The 21,245-nt window shown below is 36.5% G+C and overlaps 1 protein-coding gene across 4 annotated transcripts in view; it reads right to left on the bottom strand.

The window, feature by feature from the left end:
- The window catches only part of RAD18 (RAD18, E3 ubiquitin protein ligase), a 106,091-nt gene that overhangs the window by 39,683 nt on the left and 45,163 nt on the right, over window positions 1-21,245 (bottom strand). For all 4 annotated transcript variants that reach the window (XM_021068322.1, NM_001142833.1, XM_021068321.1 and 1 more), the window contains 3 exon segments: window positions 20,707-20,783; window positions 19,377-19,437; window positions 644-781 (listed from right to left, as the gene is read on the bottom strand). In XM_021068322.1, the coding sequence (XP_020923981.1) occupies window positions 644-781; window positions 19,377-19,437; window positions 20,707-20,783 (276 nt within the window).

Consider the following 21,245-nt stretch of genomic DNA (forward strand, 5'->3'; position numbering starts at 1 on the left):
GCTAGGGGTCGAATCGGAGCTGTAGCCACCGGCCTACACCAGAGCCACAGCAACTCGGAATCCGAGCTGCGTCTGCAGCCTACACCACAGCTCACAGCAACACCGGATCGTTAACCCACTGAGCAAGGGCAGGGATCGAACCCGCAACCTCATGGTTCCTAGTCGGATTCGTTAACCACTGCGCCACGACGGGAACTCCAATTTCATATTTTAAAATGGGTTGAAATTAAGGAATGTGCTACATATTAGCTCTAATGCTAATATATTAGCAGAATATTCCATCCAAAGTAAATACCAGTGACTTATAATAAAAATAACTTAGTCTCTTTGAGGATATCTAAGGACCTACAGCAATGAATCCTACACCTAGAAAACATCCTCAGGCTTAAACAATAGGAAACTTTTGATTTATCATTAATGGAAAGGAAGACAGACTTCAGAAACTGTGACTTCAGGACATCTTCCAATCATTTTTCCCAGAGTAACAAACATAGTGTATATCCAACAACTGCTGTGTCTAAAAATACTTTTTCCCATTTCAAATACCTAAGAAGTCCAAAGTAAATTTCCTTGGTTTCATTTTCTCTTTATATTAAAAACAGTAAAATTCAATGTATTTCTGTTTTTAACTAAAGTCTCTTACCCACGCATACAGATAAGAGGTCTTTTGTAGATTCATCATCTTTTTTCGTTACTTTTTTTTTTGACATTCCAACGGCTTTCTCGTATCCTTTTTTGGCCTGATCTACCAGAAGCTGAAATTCATTTTGATGTTTTTTACCTGAAAGTCAAAAGATCTTCTCAGTAAATCAAGGACTATAAAAGTTACAAGTCTAATACTGACAAACTAGACATCAAACAGCACACAAACTTGCTCAAGAACAGCATCCTTGGGACTCATTTCAATAAATTTAAAAGAGCTGGGGGGCCATGGAAGGTTTCTTTTATATCTTCTCCCTTCCTCCAAATTGGAAACATGACGTTCCTAGTTTGCAACTACACATTTCTTCCCAAACCCCATACTTTTTTAAAAAGGCTTTTGATAGAGCATGAAAGATGCTGTTTACTTAAATTTATGCAAAAGACACCCTTCTAACTTCCAAGACACAACAAAATACTAAGAGGAAGAATATTAACTGAGAATAAAAGCAGAAGCTTGAGGGAAGCTGATAAAAACAAAGGATATCCTTTTCAATTCCCCCCTTTTCCTTCACATTTCTTGCCTATTTCCCATCAGAACCCCTTTAACAATCTAAGATCCTTATCACTACTAAACCACCTTATTTTAGGATGTTATAATTAACCAATCAATTTACTACTATTTTAACATCTCTGAAGATAATTTAAGCCTGACCTCCAGGTCACTGTTATTAATTTAATGTACATTAATATACTAATCGTTACAGCATGGGCTTCAGGACATCTATTTGTGATTCTTTCTTTTTTTGGCCATGCTGGTGGCATGTGAAAGTTCTGAGGCCAGGAATCGAACCCACACCACAGCAGCAACCTGAGATGCTGCAGTGACAAAGCCAGATCCTTAACCCGCTGCACCATAAGGGAACTCTTATCTATTCATGATTCTGAACCATGCTTCAAATAGCTACAGTTGAACTTATTTACCTTAAACACTGAAGTCATGGTCCAGAATGATGCTGTAAATCGTGTAAAAATACACTTGAGAAAGATTCATACTGCAAATAGTTACAACAAGATTTTGAGACTATTTTCATCATGTTGAGACACCATTTTCCCTTTAATGCAATTACCATGAATTGGTCAATATACCATGAATATTGGTTTAGAGAATCTGTGCTTCAGTTAAAAACTATGCATTTTCTAGACCTCCCCTCCAGGATTCCAGTCATTCACTGCCTTTGAGTTGTATTACAGCTCTGTAAATTGTAGATAACTGATGGCAATGGAAAATAATTCTTGCCTATAGTCAAGTAGAATCCTGTCTGGTGATGGTTCAACTGACTTTCCTCCCTACTGTGAAAGAAGCCAGTTTTCCCTCATTTGCATATTCCTTTTAACACTCCTGACCTATACATGTGACTGTTCTTCAGGCATTAGGGAGAGACTGCTCCAAATTCCAATATATTACGTGTACAGTATGTGTATGAAAACTCCCAGTGAAACTAATGTGTTGGATTTTAACATATCTGATAAATTTTTAATAAGCGACTGGTTAAAATTTCTGCAAAATATAAGCTGGCTATAAAGATCACTGGAAAAAAATCAGCTCTTCAGAAACAGCTGAGATCCTGTGTAAGATACAAGCTAAGTGATTTCTCTTTAGTCCTATTTGACACTTCGCATTTCAGAATAATTACTTTGTACATTTTCAGCTCCCCAGAACCAATGGGCTAACACCACTGCCATCATTATGTAGTTTGTGTTAGGCAAGGGTGACACAACACTATAGATCGGTAAAATTTAATCAGACCCAGCCTGGACCCATTCTCCTAGTAAGACTCCTCCACTGCGTACTTAATGGATTGCGGATTTAAGAATTACTCGAGAAACTTTCCAAAGTAATCTTATAACAGTTAAGGAGGCTTAATGACTTCTGAAGTAAAAAATCCCAGGTTTCAAAGAGATTTTCTTTTTAGATCTAATTACCCCTACAGCTAGGCTGGAAACCAAAAAGTAAATGGTAACCACTGCCCTGGCTTTGGCCCAAGAAATCCAATAACCGCTGCTCAAAGGTGAACAGTGAGTGCCAAGATATTACGACTAATAAAACTGTTGCCATTCATTTCTCCATTTCATTTTAGGACTTCTGCCATTTGGCAAGGAGAACCTTAGAGTTTAAAATCTTTCTTCTGCTAGTTAGATGCCCTGAATTTACTTCTTAAAAGTTTTAAGTGGCTCAGGTAGCTATGGGAACTGATGAATGAGCCACATTCAACCAAGTGACACTCTTCCATATTTTTAATACTTGAGTCATACCACCTTTTCTGCCTTGCCAAGATGAAATATCATAATCTTTCCTAGTGCCAAGTCAAGCCCTTTATGCCCTGACCACCTTAACTACTCTTTTTCAGACCAGCTTTTATAATCTGAATAACTCTGGGTATGCCCATGAACCAAGGGGTGTACAAGACCAAAACCAGGCTCCCAAAACTGGGACAGACTCAAGCCTTTACAGTGATGTCACTGAGAAAATTACTCATCTATTTTAAATCACGGAATGAGTCTGAAGTCAGTGTCTCTCAAAGTAAAACCTTAGGTATTTTTTTCATCAACCACCTATGACACCCGCATAATTAAACGCAGATGAAGAAAAGATTAACGGGAAAGGTTAATATTCACGAAGGGCTTGTTCATTCAACCCTGAGCTGACTAGCCTCACTTTAAATTCATGATCATAAGTCTCAAAAGAGCACTCAACACTACCATACAACTTTTCTACCTTTCTCTAGTACACTCTGCTTTACAATTCTCCAAAACGACGAATTCACACTTTCTCTAACACCCCCTCTCAGCCCCTTCTTGTTGGCCTCACACTACTTTGAAAATACAGAAAATTTCTAATGGGAACTCTTGTCACCTTCCAACTACCACTACTTCATCTGTGCACACATGGTCTACTTTCCTCATAGTTAGCATGAAGTGACGGGCCTTGATGCGATGAGGGGCCAACCCTTAACTTATGCTCTGGAGTCTATCACTAAGGCCTTCGAAATGATATATTTCCTTTCCCGTATCATCAATTTCCCCTCTCTTTTGAATCTTTCCCACTGGCATATACAGAAGCCTAGGATGGGACTGTGCTTTTGAAAATTAGAGTGTGGGTTGTGAAAACAACTTAGTAGGTCCAGATCAGCATTTTTTTCTCAATAAAAAAAGAATAACAATTATGGCAGCTTGCTATTTTTATAACATTGTGATTGAGTTGAACACAATCAAAGTACAGTAACTGATCTCCCCTTCTTCCCGGGTGAGTGAGCAGATGATGATATATTCATCCTTGAACATTATGGGCAATGTTTGGCTACTGCTTCTGTTTGAAATGATGCTGTGTTTTGGTTGTGGCCTGAAGCTTTGAAGTGCTACTTGGCATCTCCTTTCTTCCATGGAGCTCTTTACATTCAGAAACATCAGAGCTGGTCAAATACTAGTTAGGTCACCTGAGTCTTGCTTGCCTCCATAGAGTCATCTTTGTATGAATCCAATGGTGGGTTTTATTTTTAAAATGGGTTTTAACTGATGTTCATGAAGAGCAGTGAGTACCTAGAGCTGTGCCACTAAAGAAAGGAAATTCTATCTAAGAAGGTACATTTCTGTACCAGAGCTGTGTCATAACCATCCTTTGGGCCCTCTGCTGGAAAAGTAGAATCAAGTCTCGAATAATGCCTTTTTAATTATATCCTCTAGTATTATAGAAGTAGGACAGTACTGTATCATACCTCTGTGAATGTAAAATATCTTGTACCTGCTTTATGATATGTAGTAGTGACTGTGCTTTATCAGAGATGTTTTTAATGACATTATTCTAGAATGTTTTCTTTCCAGATGATGACTGAGAAGCCAATAAAAAAAATGGTGCCAGGTACCACAACAGTAACAAAATTTTGTTGTTTTCTGGGGTTTTGCTTTTTACCTTTTTTTTTTTCTTTTTCTTTTTTTTTTAAATAGAGTGTGCTAGTTGTCTCTATAATTTTGTTCAGATGACTGCAGAACCTGGAAAAGCTGTTGCTGCTATTGATGCATAACATACTGCTATTGGTCTTTTTATATAAATAAATAAATAAGTCTATACACACACACACACACACACACACACACACACACACACATATAATGTGAATTTCTGGAAACTTTAGCTTGCTGTCAACTTTGGAAAAAGTATCTCAGTTGTACCGTGCTGGGTTGACATTGTACAGAAATTAACAGCCATATTGGTCTAGAAACGTTAAACATAATTTTTTCCATTTGCACAGGGGTAATGCATTGTGTTAAATATGTAAGGTCTTATCTACATGGGTTTGATTACAGAAACTAATAAAGTATTATCTAAATAATGAAAAAAAATAAAATAACAAGTGCCAGAGTGGGGTTTCTGCTGTGGCTCAGTGGTAACGAACCTGACTAGTGGCCATGAGGATGTGGCTTTGATCCCTGGCCTTGTTCAGTGGGTTAAGTACCTGGCGTTCTTGTGAGCTATGGTGTAGGTTGCAGATGCAGTTCAGATCCAGTGCTGCTGTGGCTGTGGTGTAGGCCAGCAGCTATAGCTCCAATTTGACCTTGGGAACTTCAATATGCTGCAGGTGTGGTCCTAAAAAGCAAAAAAAAAAAAAAAAAAAAAAAGGAAAGAAAGCAAGAAAAAAAGTGCCAGAGTACATTAAAAATGGAAAGAGGAAACAACTAAGATGTCCTTTAGTAGGTTAATGGATAATAAACTCTGGCACATCTAGAAAATGGCATATTACTCAAGTCTAAAAAAAAAATGAGCTATTAAGCTATGAAAAGACCTGAAGGAACCTTAAATGAGTATTACTAAGTGAAAGAAGACAATCTGAAAAGGTTACATACTATACGATTCCAACTATACAACATTCTGGAAAAGGCAAAATTACAGAGAGTAAAAAGTCCTGTGGTTGCCTGGGGTTGTGGGGGGAAGGGTGACAAGGGAGATGAATAGGTGGAGCACAGAGGACTTTCAGGGAAGTGAAAATACTGTGTATAACACTGTACTGGTAGGTACACAACATGCATTTGTCAAAATCTATGGAATGTACAACACCAAGAGTGAACCCTGAAAGCAAACTATCGACTTTGTGTGATTCTAAGTATCAATGCAGGTTCATCAACTGTAACAAGCAGACTATTCTGGGGGGGAACTCTGATATCTGGGGAGGTTATGCATTTGCGGGGTCATGAAATACAGAAGAACTCTCTGTAACTTGTTCTTAAATTTTAAAAAAGAGTAAAATGCATTACATTTTGGATAAGCATAATCAAGTGACTTTGGAGGTAAATTATCCCACAATTTTAACTTTTTTAGTCTCTAAAGAAATTTTGAGGAAAAAATGATAGAAAACAATTTTTTTCTAATCTTGGAGACATTTAAGCTCAAGGAAGAAGAATATGAACATCATTTGAAAGTATCTGAACACAATCTTTTTTAAAAAATGGGAAGATTACAAATTGTTCTACAATATTTCAGTAATGTGTATGAATATAGGTAGTGGTGATATAAAATATATTTTTCATGGTGGACTGTACTCAAAAAAGATCTGAAAATCCCTCGGTTAAATATCTCCCAACTCAAAAGGCACACTTAAAAAAACAAACAAATAAAACTATCCCTGGACCCAACACCCATCTCCAGCTACCACTTTATTTCTTGCCTCACCCTGACACAGTGAAACTTCACCTGAGAGTTATCTGCCTTCGTGGTCACACTTCCTCACTTCAGATTTGGTCTCAAGTGACTCTTAACTATTTTTGATGCCTCCTCTCAAATGAATTCTTGTCAGTTTGGTTTGTTGTGAAATCTATTATGTCTTCTAGCTCCTTCTACTCAAACTTTCACAGCAGCATTTGATACAATTCAGCATTTCTCCTTTTCCTGAAACACTCTCTTTCCCTAGATCCTCTGACACCAAACTTCCAAGTTTTCTTAGCTGCCTCCTCTACCCATCAGCTCTTCCCTAAAACGGCAGATTTCAAAGTACGCTAGTTGCCTGCTAAGGATCCCTGAGCTGGTTCCAGGGGTCAGATGAGGTCAAATCTACTTTCAAAATAACACTAACAAGTTGTTTGCCTTGTCTGTTATGTTGACATGTGCACTGACAGTGCAAAACTAAGGTGATTAAAACTGCAGGTGCCTTAGCATGAGTTACAGAAGTGACACTGAATTCTATCAGTAATCAGTGTATTTTAATGGCCATGCACTCACTAAAAAAAATCCAGTTTTACTTAATATCCTTGATGAAATGGTAAAAAATTTATGAAACATTAAATTTTGACTCATTAGTATGTATCTTTTTAATAACCTCAGTGATGACATGAGAACTACAAATTCAGCCCTCACACAAATTCAGCTACACACACAAAGTATCATGGATGCCTGTTTTGACCTGTGACCTAAACTTGGCACTTTTTTTAATGAGCGTGGCTTTTACTTGAAAGAACAGCATAGTACAATTATTCAGACCCAGATAATCTATTTTCTCAAAAATGAATGAGGTTGAGTTGTCACTTCAAGGAAAACAAGTGACAGTATTTACAGTAAAAAATAAATGATCTTCACAGCTTCCCACTTTTCTGATGACATTGGTAGATACTAAGGAATGCTTTTTTAAATTTGGAACTCAACCAACCAATTATTTTCCAAATAACTAAAAAACAATGTTACAAAATCATCCCTCGGTAAAAGATCCATTTGAAGTATACAAGAGACCGATGAATTTTAATGTATTAGAGTAGTACAAAAACCTCATTAAAATGGACTTCTAAATTTCACTGTAACTAAACTTCCTGAAATAACACTTGCCAAGCTTTAGTGTAGTATCAAAGAACAGCCACAAATATCTAGAAATCTATAAAAATACTGCCCCTCTCTTCAATTACCTAATTCATAGCCTGGATATTTTTCATACGTTTTAACCAAAACAACACACAGAACAGTTTAAATGCAAAAAGCAATGTGAGAGTCAAGATGTCTTCTATTAATTAAGCATGACATTAAAGAGATTTGCAGAAATGGGAAAGAATGCCATTCTTCTCACTAAATTTTTAAAATCAGACTTATTGAGAAACAGTTTGCACACAAGAAATTTTTAGGCAAACAATTTGATGCATTAAAAAAAAAAGTATAGTTGTGTAACTATCAACACAAACATAAAACAGATTTAAATCTCCCATTGGAGCTCCTTGTACTCAGTACCCACTTTTCTCCACTTGTAGCCCCTGGCAGTACCAATCTGCTTTCTGTTACTATACTTTTGCCCTTTCCAGAACTTTATATAAATGGACTCATACATGGGCATTACCTTTTTCGTTTGGCTTTTCTCTTAGTATACTGTTTCTGAGATTCATTCTGTTGTTTCCTATGTCAGGAGTTAATTCTTTTTTTATAGCCAAGGGCTGCTCCATTGCATCTGAATATATTGCAATGTGTTAATGGATATTTAGGCTGTTTACAGTTTAGAACAGTATGAACAATCCCCTATAACATTCATCCATAACATTCAACAAATTGTCCATTTACAATTGATGCATTTTATTTTTTGTAAATTGTATCTAATAAATCTGACTTTAACAATCTAGATGTAGACATATGTTTCCACTTCTCTTGGGTAAATAGCGAGGAATAAAATTATCAGGTTATATAGTGGTGTATGTTTGAATAGCAAATTACAAAACTGTTTACCTAAGTGGCTACCATTTTGCATTCTCACCAGCAATGTATGACAGTCCATTTGCTCTACATCCTGGCCAGCACTTGGTATTGTCCTTTTCCCCCTCTTTTATTTTTTGTCACTAAAATAAGTGTGGAGGAGTTCTCTTGTGGTTCATTGGGTTAAGGATCTGGTGTTGTCACTGCAGCAACCTGGGTCACTGCTGTGGCATGGGTTCAATCCCTGGCTAGGGAACTTCTACATGCCATGCATGTGGCAAAAAAACAAACAAAAAACCCAAAAATCAAAAACAAAACAAAAAATTAAGTGTGCAACATTATTTTATTTTCATTTAATTTCTATTTTCCCCAAAGACTCACGACTAATGACTGACAAGACTAACTATATTTATTCATGTGGTTATTTGGTACTGGAGTATCTTTTTCTGAAGAAACTGTTTAAACCTTTGCCCTTTAAAGAAAATATATCCGATGACTTATTATTGAGTTGTAAGAGTTCTTTATATAAAACAGATACTAGTACTTTGTCAAATATAAACTTAACAGCATTTTCTTTTCTTTTTTTTTTTTTGTCTTTTTAGGGAGGTGCCAGAGGCACATGGAGGTTCTCAGGCTACGGGGTGAATAGGATCTGTAGCTGCCGGCCTGCACCACAGCCACAGCAACATGGGATCCAAGCCACATCTGTGACCTACACCACAGCTCATGGCAATACTGGATCCTTAACCCACTGAGCAAGGCCAGGGATCGAACCTGCATCCTCACGGAAGCTAGCGTCCTCACGGATGCTAGTGTCCTCATGGATGCTAGTCAGATTCGTTTCCACTGAGCCATGAAAGAAACTCCTTAACAGTAATTTTTAATAATATGTGACTTGCTTTTTCATTATCACATGTGTCTTCTAAATAGTAAAAGTTTTTAATTTTAATTAAGTATAATTTATGTTTCTTTATCTTTAATGATTCATACTAACTGTGAAACATGACCATGTTGACTGAATAAAAAGCTGTAGTTCTTCTTTCAAATTTGAGTATCATTTCTCTTTCTTGTCTTATCACATTGGCAAGGACCTTTAGTACAATGTTGAACAAAAGTGGTAAGAACAGATCTCTATTCCCAGTCAGAAGAAAAGCATTCAATATTTCATCATTAAATACGATGTTCGTTGTGGGTTTTTCAGATATCCTTTACCAGATTAAAGAATTCTCAGAAGAAAGGGTGGGGGAAAAAATGTAATTGTAATGTATACATGTAAGGATAACCTGACCCCCTTGCTGTACAGTGGGAAAATTAAAAAAATTATATAAAAAAAAGAATTCTCGTTTAATGAGACTTGATTATTATTAATGGGTGTTAGATTTTGCCAAAAGCTTATTCTGCATCTACTTATAAAATCACACTGGTTTTTAAGTTTATTAATACACTGAATTACATTAATTTTCTGGCATTAAACCAATCTTGCATTCTTAGGATAAACCCCACTCTGTTAGGATATATTATCCTTTTTATGTGCTGGATTTGATTTGCTAAAATATGGTTAAGGATTTCTGTATCTATATTCACGAAAAATATTGATCAGAACTTTTTATTATACTGTCTTTGTTTTTTAGTTTCATGGAAACTTTAGCTTTATAAAATGAAGTTAGAAGTATTCCTTCCTTTTCAAGTTTTTAGAAGAAATTTTGTAGAATTGGTATTATTTCCTTCTTTAATATTACTCAGCCATAAAAAAGAATGAAATAATGCCATTTGCAGCAACATGGATGGACCTAGAAATTATCATAGTAAGTGAAGTTAGACAGTGAAAAACAAACATCATATGATGTCACTTATGTGTGGAATCTAAAAAAAAAGGATACAATGAACTTATTTGCAGAACAGAAAGAATTTACTGGTGAAGCCATTTGCACCTGGAGTTTTCTTCCTGGGAAGGCAAATTTGATACAGGGCTGAATAAGCTTGAATAGGCTTACCTATTTATTTCTTGACTCATATTTGGTAATTTGTGTCTTTTAAGAAATTTGTCCATTTCACGTATGTTACCAAATTTACGGGCATAAAGTTTTTCATAATATTCCCTTATTATTCTTTTAATATTAGTAAGATACTATTGATATAATTCCCCCTCTTTTATTCCTGATTTGGCAATTCATGTTTTCTCTCTTTTTGTCTTAATCAGGCTTGGTAGAGGTTTCTCAACTTTGTTGATCTTTACAACTTGCTTGTGGTTTCATAGATTTTTCTGTCTTCAATTTCACTGATTTCTGCTCTTCACTACTTTCTTTCTGCTTACTTAGGGTGGAATTTGCTCTTATTTTTTTTTTAGTTTCCCAAGATGAAAGCATAGATGACTAATTGAAAACCTCTTCTCTTTTCTAATATAAATATTTAGTGTTACGTATTTCCCTCTAAACTCAGCTTTAGCTGCAACCTACACTGATATAATGTATCTTTATTCAGTTCAATTTATTCCCTAATATGTTTTTACCTCATCCAGTGTAGTTTTCAATTCAAGTATGTTTGTCACCTAAGGAATTCCATTTGGGTCTTTTTTATATCATCCATTACTCACCTCAGCAAGACCCTCCTTAATTCTTCCTTCTTGACAAAAGAGGCATATTTATAAAGTTATTTTATCACTTTTACCTACTAGTTTCATCACCTCTGTCATTCCTGGGTCTGGTTCTATTAATTGATTTTTCTCTTTTCTTAGACCTTACTTTTTTGCTTCTCTGAATTCCTGGTAGTTTCAATAGGATACTGTTAATTTTATATTGTTGGTTGCCAGATTTTATTTTATCCTTAAACTGTATTGTTGTTTATTCTGGAGTACATCAAGCTACTTGGAAACAACTAAATCACTTCACACTTTGCTTTCAAATTTTATCAGGGCAGATTATCAAGAGAAGAGAATGAGAACATAAGCCTAAGACTGGGAGAAAATATTTGCAAATGATGCGTATAGTAAAGGACTTATCCAAACTATACGAAGAACTTTTGGAGTCCCTGTCCTGGTGCAGCGGAAATGAATCTGACTAGGAACCATGCGGTTGCAGGTTTGATCCCTGGCCTCACTCAGTGCGTTAAGGACCTGGCATTGCCATGAGCTGTGGTGTAGGTAAAAGCAAAAAAAGTATATAAAGGGAGTTCCCATTGTGGCTCAGCAGCTTGGATCTGGTGTTGCTGTGGCTCTGGCATAGGATGGCAGTAACAGCTCCAATTAGACCCCTAGCCTAGGAACCTCCATATGCCGCTGGTGCAGTCTTAAAAGGTCAAAAGACAAAAAAAAAAAAAAAAAAAAAAAAAAGAACTTTCACTATGAAAATGAGCAACCCAATTCAAAAATGGGCAAAAGATCTTAACATTTCACCAAAGAAGATATACAGATGGCAAGTAAATATATGAAAAAATGCTCAACATCATATATCATCAGAGAACCAAACATTAAGACAATGAGATACCACTATACACCTTTAGAATGGCAAGAATCCAAAACACTAACAATGTCATATGCTAATGAAGAAGTGGAGCAATAGGAACTCTCACTCATACCAGGTGGAAATGCAAAATGGTAGTCTGGAAGACAATTTGGCAGTTTCTCACAAAACTGAAGATACCTTATGATCCGGCAATTTCATCCCTTAGTATTTACCCAAAACAACTGAAAACTTATGTCCCTATAAAAACCTGCACATGACCACTTATAGCAGCTTTTTTCATGATTGGCAAAAGAAGCAGCCTAGGTGTCCTTCAGCAGGTGAAGTGATAAATGAACTATGGTACATCCAGATAATGCACTATTCAGCACTAAACAGAAATGAACTATAAAGCCAGAAAAAGACACAGAGGAAGACTGTATGCATCACTAAGTGAAACAATGAAAAGACTATATACTGTATGATTCTAATTCATACACATTGTGGAAAAGACAAAATTATGAAGACAGTAAAAAGATAAGTGGTTGCTAGGGATCAGAGAGGAAGGAGGGATAAAGATATGGAATACAGAGAATTTTTAGGGCAATGAAACTAACTATTCTAAACATAGCATTATACATCTGTCAAAACCACACAATATACAACCCGAAGAGTGAACCCTAAGGGAAACTGTGGACTCTGGTGATAAGGATGTGTCAACGTAGGTTCATTAACTGTAACAAATGTACTACTCTGGTGTGATATGATGACAGTGGGAGAGACTGTGCATGTATGGGATCAGGAGAAATAAAGGAACTCTCAGTTCTAGTCAGTTCTACTGTAAATCTAAAACTGCTCTAAAAGTATCTATTTAAAAAAAAAAATCTTTTTAGTAGGGAAAATTAGAGCAGCCATTAGCCTAGAGCAGGGACTGGCAAAAAAAAAAAAAAAAAAAAAAAAAAAACAGCCCAAAGGCTAAATCCAACCTCTGGCTTTTTTTTTTTTTTTTTTTTGTATGGCCCTCAAGCTATGAGTGGTTTTTATATTTTAAAAAGGATTATAAACAAATAAGAACATTTGACAGATGCAGCCTGCAAAGCCCAACCTGTTATCAGGCCCTAAGGTAAATTTGCCCTGCTAATAATAAAACAATAAATCCTTTCTGAGGGTTTTGCCTGATGCCTTATATACTAAAAAGTTTTTTCTACTGTGGCTGGTGGTGAACTCAAGCTATTACCTGCCCTGTGTGAGCTCCAGAAATTGTTTTGGAACTAATCCTTTGAAGGAGTTTTCTCCTGGTCTCAGGCAGTTTCCTCTCTTTCACGTCTGTATTGCTAGGCAGCCAGACTTGACCAGCTCTTCCTGCAGATCTTGAGAGCTCTCTTTTCTCCACAGGTCTCTTTTTTCTGGTACTCTGTCCTAGTCAACCTGGCCCCCAAAACTTGGGTTTATGTTGAACCTATGCAATGACACCACCAGATTATTTTGGGGTTCACCAATCAGGGCTTAAAACTGCTGGAACTGTAGAGCTCACCATGTTACTGAGATACAGTTTTGTGCTAACTTTTTCCAATATCTGAAAATATACCGTGTTTTATATACTGCCTCTGGTTTTCTAGCTTTTAATGTAGGAAAGTAAATACAGTCTGATATTCCATCTGAGCTAGGAGTAGAAATCTCTATTTGCTTTGATTTTTTTGTATGTGGGGGGCAAGTTATGTTCTATTAACCAAAATATGTTACTTATGATTTATATTAACATGTAATGGATTTACTGTTTTTAAAGGAGTTAAGAAATGTATTAGGATTTTCTCAGTTTTAGTTTTTCTTAGATCCATGTGCTATTTGGAAATGTATTATTCAGTTTCCATATATTTGGTGATTTCCCAGAGAGCTTGGTTACTGAGTTCTAATTTGATTGCCCTGTGGTCCAAGAACATATACTGTATGCTGAATGAACTGACAAGATGAGCCTTCTTCAGATTCCCCAGGGTTCTTTCTCCTCTCCACTATTCTGTCCTGCAAACTTCAGCTTCTTTGGTTCTCTGGTCTTTCTTCCTCCATCATTAGAGCCCACCTGACTCTGCATGGGATCCCTCCGCCTGCCTCAGAGCCTAGAAACTCTATTAGAGGGCTCATCTTATTTTTCCCATCCCTCAGAGATCCCTGTCCTTTGAATTCTAACGTCTTAGATCTTGAAAACTGCAATTCATGTTTTATCCATTTATAGTGGACATTTGGGTTGTTTCTGTCTTAGCTATTGTGAATATATGCCCAAGAGTGGGATTGCGGGCTCATATGGTAGTTCTACGTATAGATTTCTAAAGTATGTCCAAACTGTTCTCCATAGTGGCTGTACCAGTTTACATTCCCACCAACAGTGGAGGAGAGCTCCCTTTTCTCCACACCCCCTCCAGCACTTATTTGTGGACTTATTAACGATGGCCATTCTGACTGGTGTGAGGTGGTATCTCATGGTAGTTTTTGATTTGCATTTCTCTTATAATCAGGGATGTTGAGCATTTTTTCATGTGCTTGTTGGCCATCTGTATATCTTCCTTGGAGAACGGTCTATTCAGGTCTTTTGCCCATTTTTCCATTGGGTGATTGGCTTTTTTGCTGTTGAGTTGTATAAGTTGCTTATATATTCTAGAGATTAAGCCCTTGTCAGTTGCATCATTTGAAACTATTTTCTCCCACTCTGTAAGTTGTCTTTTTGTTTTCTTTCTGGTTTCCTTTGCTGTGCAAAAGCTTGTCAGTTTGATTAGGTCCCATTGGTTTATTTTTGCTCTTATTTCTGTTGCCTTCATTCAGGTCTGTTTTCACATATCATCTCTCTTTTTCTTTTAAGTTTATATAATTTTTATTTTTTCCATATAGTTGATTTACAGTATTCCGTCAATTTCTACTGTATAGCAAAGTGACCCAGTCATACGTATATATATATATTCTTTTTCTCACATTATCCTCCATCATGTTCCATCACAAGTGACTAGATATAGCTCCCTGTGCTATACAACAGGATCTCACTGCTTATCCACTCCAAATGCAATAATTTGCATCTATTAACCCCAAATTCCAAGTCCATCCCACTCCTCCCCCTCCCCCTCAGCAACCACAAGTCTGTTCTCCAAGTCTGTGAGTTTGTTTTCTGTGGAAAAGTTCATCTGTGCTGTATATTGGATTTCAGATAGAGGTAATAGCATATGGTATTTGTTTTTCTCTTTCTGACTTACTTCACTTAGTATGAGAGTCTCTAGTTCCACCCATGTTGCTGCAAATGGCATTATTTTGTTCTTTTTTATGGCTAAGTAGTATTCCACTGTATATGTGAACCACATCTTCTTAATCCCAATAGAATATAAGCTCCACGTGGGCAGAGACTTAGTCTGTTCCTTTAATGTTATATTCCCAATACCTGGAGTATTGACTGTGATACACTAACTGGTGATCAATAAATACTGCCTGAGTGAAGGCTTTCAGATTGGTGTTCTTACTACTTCTTGCTGCCTTACAATTTATTCTCTATTCAGAAGATACCATAATCTTCTTATTGTGGATAAAATCACATCACGTCTCTTTCTAAGCTCTCCAATGACTTCTCACAAGCACTAAGAATCAAATGCAAAACACACTCTTACAAGGTCTTATGGGATCTGGCCCCGCCTCCCCACACACCACTCTTCTTCTCTGCTCACTACATTCCAGTCATACCCACCTACACTGTGTCTACTTCAGGGCCTCAGTCCTTGATGTTCTCTCTGCCTGGAGCACTCATCCTCTAGCCCTCTGAATCGTTGCCTTTATTTTAATTTTTTACTCAAAACTCATCTCAAATGTCAACTCCTTAATAAAAAAGCCTAATGCCCCATAATCCCTATCAAATTACTGTTTTATTTTCTTTAGAGCATGTGTCACATAAAATCATTATTATCATCTGCCAATTTATTGTTATTTATCTGTCTACCATTACATTGTAAGCAATGGAATTCTCATCGTGGCTCAGTGGAAACGAATCTGACTAGTAACCATGAGGACACGGGTTCAATCCCTGGCCTCACTCAAGGGAAGAATCTGGTGTTGCTGTGAGCTGTAGTATAGGTCACAGACATGGCTTGTATCTGGGGTTGTAATGGCTGTGGCTTAGGCTGGCAGCTACAGCTCAAATTCGACCCCTAGCCTGGGAACCTCCATATGCCACTGGTGCAGCCCTAAAAACAAAAAGACAAAAAAAAAAAGAATGTAAGCTCTAAGATAAGAAAGATCTATGTATCTTGTTCACTGCTCTATACCTGTTACCTAGAATAGCATCTGGCACATAGCAGATGCTCAATAAATACTTATTAAATTAGTGAATGACCAAATAAAAAAATAAAGGAACAAATTAAGCTAAAATGCCTTGACTGCTTAATTACCAGTTTACTCTCAGGAAAAGTTTCAGAATATAATCCCAGAGTGTTCATTAGAGGCTTGGGTTTTCTTTGCTGTTTTTTTTTCCCCTCCTTGGCAGAGTATAAAACTATATTTTATTAGGGCAAAGAGCATGAAGATTCCCAAAATATATCTCTCACAGCAGTTAGGCAAGTAGAGTAGTTTTCCATCAGTCCAAGATTCCACCTCTTACTGGAGTAATTCAGTCTTAATTAAGAAGGCTTACCAAAGCATTTGCAATCTGAGGAGTTCCCGTCGTGGTACAGCGGAAACGAATCCAACTATGAGGTTGCAGGTTCAATCCCTGGCCTCACTCGGTGGGTTGAGGATTCAGTGTTGCTGTAAGCTTGGTGTAGGCTGCAGATCTGGCGTTGCTGTGGCTGTGGTGTAGGCTGGCGGCAACAGCTCCGATTAGACCCCTGGCCTGGGAACCTCCATATGCCATGGGTGTGGCCCTAAAAAGACAAAAGGCAAAAAAAAAAAAAAAAAAAAAAGTCAAAGCATTTGCAATCTGAAAACCACAGGTAGCTCAATAAATTCATTTGATTCAACTCTGTATCAAATACACCTTCTACAGATTTGCAACTAAGGCTCAACTGGATTTCACTATTTCTTTCCTCCACTAAAAGAGGAGTTCATGAGTATAAATATATCCAAAAAATTGCTAAAGAAAATAAAATATCGCAAAACTACCCGACTAATTTATAAAATTAAGCTTTTTTCAAGCACTGTAACCTGAATCAATAGTACAAGTAATATTTCCAGTTAATGTATGGTCTCAAAAAATATTCCTCCACATGTCCCCCTGAAAAATATATTCCACCAAAACGAAGAAAAAGAAGAGGCAGATTTGGACCCTAAAAAAAAAAAAAAAAAAAAAAAAGATGTAGGGGAGGCCAATTTTGGGAAGAGGGCCAGGAAAAAAAAAAAAAGGTAAACAAGAGTAAAGTCTGTTAATGCTGATTTAAATTAGAGCTTTCTCCACTGACATGAAGACAAAGAGGTCTATTCCTAAAGATTATTCTCTTACCTCTAGGGATAGACAGGGAAGAGGGACAGACACCATAGTAATTTGTCCTACACTTAGGCAAATGGGAGAGGGCAGGGAGCTTTTCCTTCTGCTGCTTCTCAACTGCCTTTAGCTCAAAGTAACATGCCACAGGGACACACTCTGGGGTGGCATACTCTGCTACCCTTTATCACCCTAGCATGTATGTTGCCTGGTTCAAACTGTATACAACGGCTCTAACTAAATACTGACTTTATAAAAAATGATGACAATATTCAGAGATTGGGAAGGTAGGAGCCAGGATATATAAAGGAGTTAATCTTCATTTTTCATATGAGGACTTCAGTCAGTTGTTAACATGGAAAACTGAAACAAACATTTCAACAAACAGCAGAAAGAACAATCTTTTATAAATATGCAGGTAATTACCAAAACAAAAGTCAAAAATTTTGACAGTGATTACCTCTAGGGAAGAGAAATGAAGACAGGTTGGTAGTGGAGGGGGTAGATTTGGGGTTTGTTTGCTTTCCTTTTACGGCTGCACCTGAGGCATTTGGAAATTACCAGGCTAGGGGTCAAATTGGAGCTGCGGCTGAGGCCTATACCAAAGCCACGGCAACACTAGATCTGAGCTGCATCTGTGACCTACAATGCAGCTTGTGGCAAAACCGGATCCTTAACCCACTGAGTCAGGCCAGGGATCGAACCCACATCCTAACGGCGACAACGTCGGGTCCTTAACCTGCTAAGTAAGCCACAACAGGAACTCCAGATTTGGGGGTTTTATAAGCTTTACAGAAATATGTGATTGAAAGAAAATGTGCATGTAAAATTTTAATAAAAATGTTTAAAAGAAGAAGAGAATTCAATGGCTTATTTGGATTGTGATATTAAATCACTGTATGATTTTGATTATGACTGAACTATAATGCTAAGCACTGAAGCTTTCAGAAGTACATGAAAGGTTAAAAAAATAAAAAGTACATACTGAGGTTTATTTTAGGGCTAAGTGAATTAACTCAACATGACATATCTAGTCAGGTTAAAATTTTAAAAGATATTTAAATGGTGAGCAACAGCTATCTGTGCATTTTCCTGCCTATATCTCAACCACATTTTCTTCAGTACAACATAATTATTAGCTACCATCCTTTAGTGATTTAAATTTTTTTTTGTTCCATGCAAATTGTCTGCTTTCCTTAAAGTTATAGGCCTTAGTTTTGCTACTTCCATGATCATCTGTTATGCTCTAGCTCCTGTACCAACAATGATCACTTTGGCTCCACCAACTCTAATTAGCAAGGATTGATCACAAGTGCTTTATGGTTCCCTCACCAGAGCTGCAACTTTGGTTGTTCAGCCTCTGGTCCGTGAATTGTTTAGGCTCCTTTCCCTACTCTGGGAAGGCACAGGCCACCACAATTACACCTAGTGCCTGTGCATTCTCCCTTCCCAAACATATCATGGCTGGTTCTGAACCTTCAAAGCTTAAGAAGTGAACAAAGAAAACAAAATTCTCTTAGCATAACCGAAATGTGGGGTACTCATTCAGCAAATATTTATCTACTGTTTGCTGGGCACTTAAATTTAAAATTAAACTAAAAACCAATCAACCAACCAAAGAATAAATAGCTACCTAACTGACAAAACAGTAATGTGCTAGCTCTGGGAAAGATACCTACAGCAGCCACTTAAGGAAAACGAAATGATAAAGCTGGGAATCTGGTAATAATGAGTAAGATGAAAACTATTTTCGGCACAAATGTGCAAGCTACAGAGTGCTGAAATTCTTTACAGAAACACTGTCACTGAGTGGCCTGAGGACAGAATGGCAAGTCAGGAATGTTTCCATTTTAATCCCATTTCTTCTCACAGAAATGCTCTGAGAGCAACCAATTAATATCTGCCAAGTGCTTAGTGAGAAGCTCAAAGCAGACAGTTTGTCACAAATCAAAAAGCAGGCACAGAGAGTTACAAAAAAAGGTCACTGTCTGAGTAAACATTTAACTAAAATTCAGTGTCTTAAGAAATATTAAAATGAAAGTTTATATCAAACATTAATATGAAAATATATTTTAAAAAATACTTAAGATGAAAAACTGCAACCCAAGTTCTTCAAAAATAAAGAAAACATCACACAACTTACGATATTTTCTGTGAATTTCGTCTATTTCCTTTTCTGTTTGGTCCTTCGTAAAAACCATTATCTAAAATAATCCAAAAATTCTTAATTAAAAATTCCAAAAAAGACAAAAACAGAAATTAGTAAACTATAAAACTTTCAAATTTCAAATATCAATGTTTAAAATAGAGGGAAATAATCTCACATCTCTGTTTTATATAGATGTAGGAAGATTAACTCCTGTTTATTTCTCTAGAATATCATAATTAATATACATTTTACTCATTACTTTTCTTCACCAGTAGAAAAATGCAACAGTGATTCCATTAGAATTTATGAAGTATTAACAGTGAATTAAATTTCCTACTTTCAATATTTAATTTTTCATATTCATTACTACAAGTAATACTTAAAACTACAATACTGAAGAGACATTTAGCAGATCATTAATAAGGCAGATCTTCTTGTTTGTCTTCTGTCTTTTCCAAACTAACTTTTCCAAGTCTACCACAAAGGAAATAGAGAAAATGCAGTAATACAAGATTTTGTGTGTTAAATTTCTAGTTCCACTTTTTAAAATCTTACACTCAAGAGATAAGGAATCTACTTATACATTTCATTATAGTCTTTTATCACACAGGTAATGATAAAGCCAATGAAAATCTCATTTTTTATACTATCTGATTATAAACTTACTTCCCTAAGGTCATTGCTTTCTTTACAAACACATTACCTATGGTCTAGGAAAAAAGTCTACTTGGGAAAGGACACCATGACTCTTTTCTTCTTTGGTATCCTTTCCTCAAGTTTTGGACCACAACACTAGAAGAAGGCAACAGTGAAGAAATTTAGGTCTCTGATTCCCTCAATAAGCTCAAAGGATGCTAATCCTCATAAACTCTCATACTCACTTAACTTCTCCATCATTATAATCATAGAAATCCAGGATGCCAGAGCTAAAACGGGATCTTAGAGACCGCATAGCTCAATCCCTCAGTTTTACAGATGAAGATCCTAAGGGCCACAGAGTTTAGTTAAAGCTTATCAAATGCAACCACCAGAGAAAGAAGCAATACCAAGGTTATCTGAGGTACAGGCAGGTGCTTTTTCTACAAAACTATAATTCATTAATAAACTCTACTTTGGATTGCACTTTATGCAGGAAGACTGCTAAAATATGATAGAATTTTGTGTTAAAAGTGAGCAGCAAGTAAATCAGAATACATTAAATGGAAATACGTTCTATTATATTTCCCACTGAACAGATTTAATACTGGTTTCCTTCCATCTGCAGGATATTCAGCTTTTCTTCTCTTCACTTCTACTGAGATACTGAAACAGACCATCAACATACACTTTCATTCAGTTTACTAGCTTCAAGACGCATCCTAGTCTTCTCCATATTTTCAATTTCTTGAACTATTTCAGCAGCTGTTAAAAAAAAGAACATATAGCCAATGTTAATTACATGGGGTGGTTCAATGTACTCTGGTTATATAAACTGTTAACAATGAAGTTAGATGATGCCTATACATGAATTCCCTGTCTCATCTGTGTAATTTTTCTGTAACTCTCAAATTATTTCAAAATAAGGTTAAAAAAATAAGAACACAAGGTTAAAACACTTAGCTTTTACATGCAATCACAGTTTAAAATATGCCCAGAAGAGTACAGCAAAGTCATTTTGCTCTTTCTTTGAGTATACAGGTATAAACAGCAGTCCCAATGGAATACTAAAATTAATTTGTTAGTGCGAATTCTATTCTTAGGGGATACCCACTCAGACTCCAATGTACTAAATGTAGTACAACAGACTGCTTTTCAAAGAGAGACACAGGTCTACAAAGAGCAGAGGACAATGGCTCAACTCTACAACTTCTGAAAGTGGGTGTG

Source organism: Sus scrofa, chromosome 13, assembly GCF_000003025.6.
Source record: "Sus scrofa isolate TJ Tabasco breed Duroc chromosome 13, Sscrofa11.1, whole genome shotgun sequence".
In the NCBI taxonomy this organism is placed as follows: Eukaryota; Metazoa; Chordata; class Mammalia; order Artiodactyla; family Suidae; genus Sus; species Sus scrofa.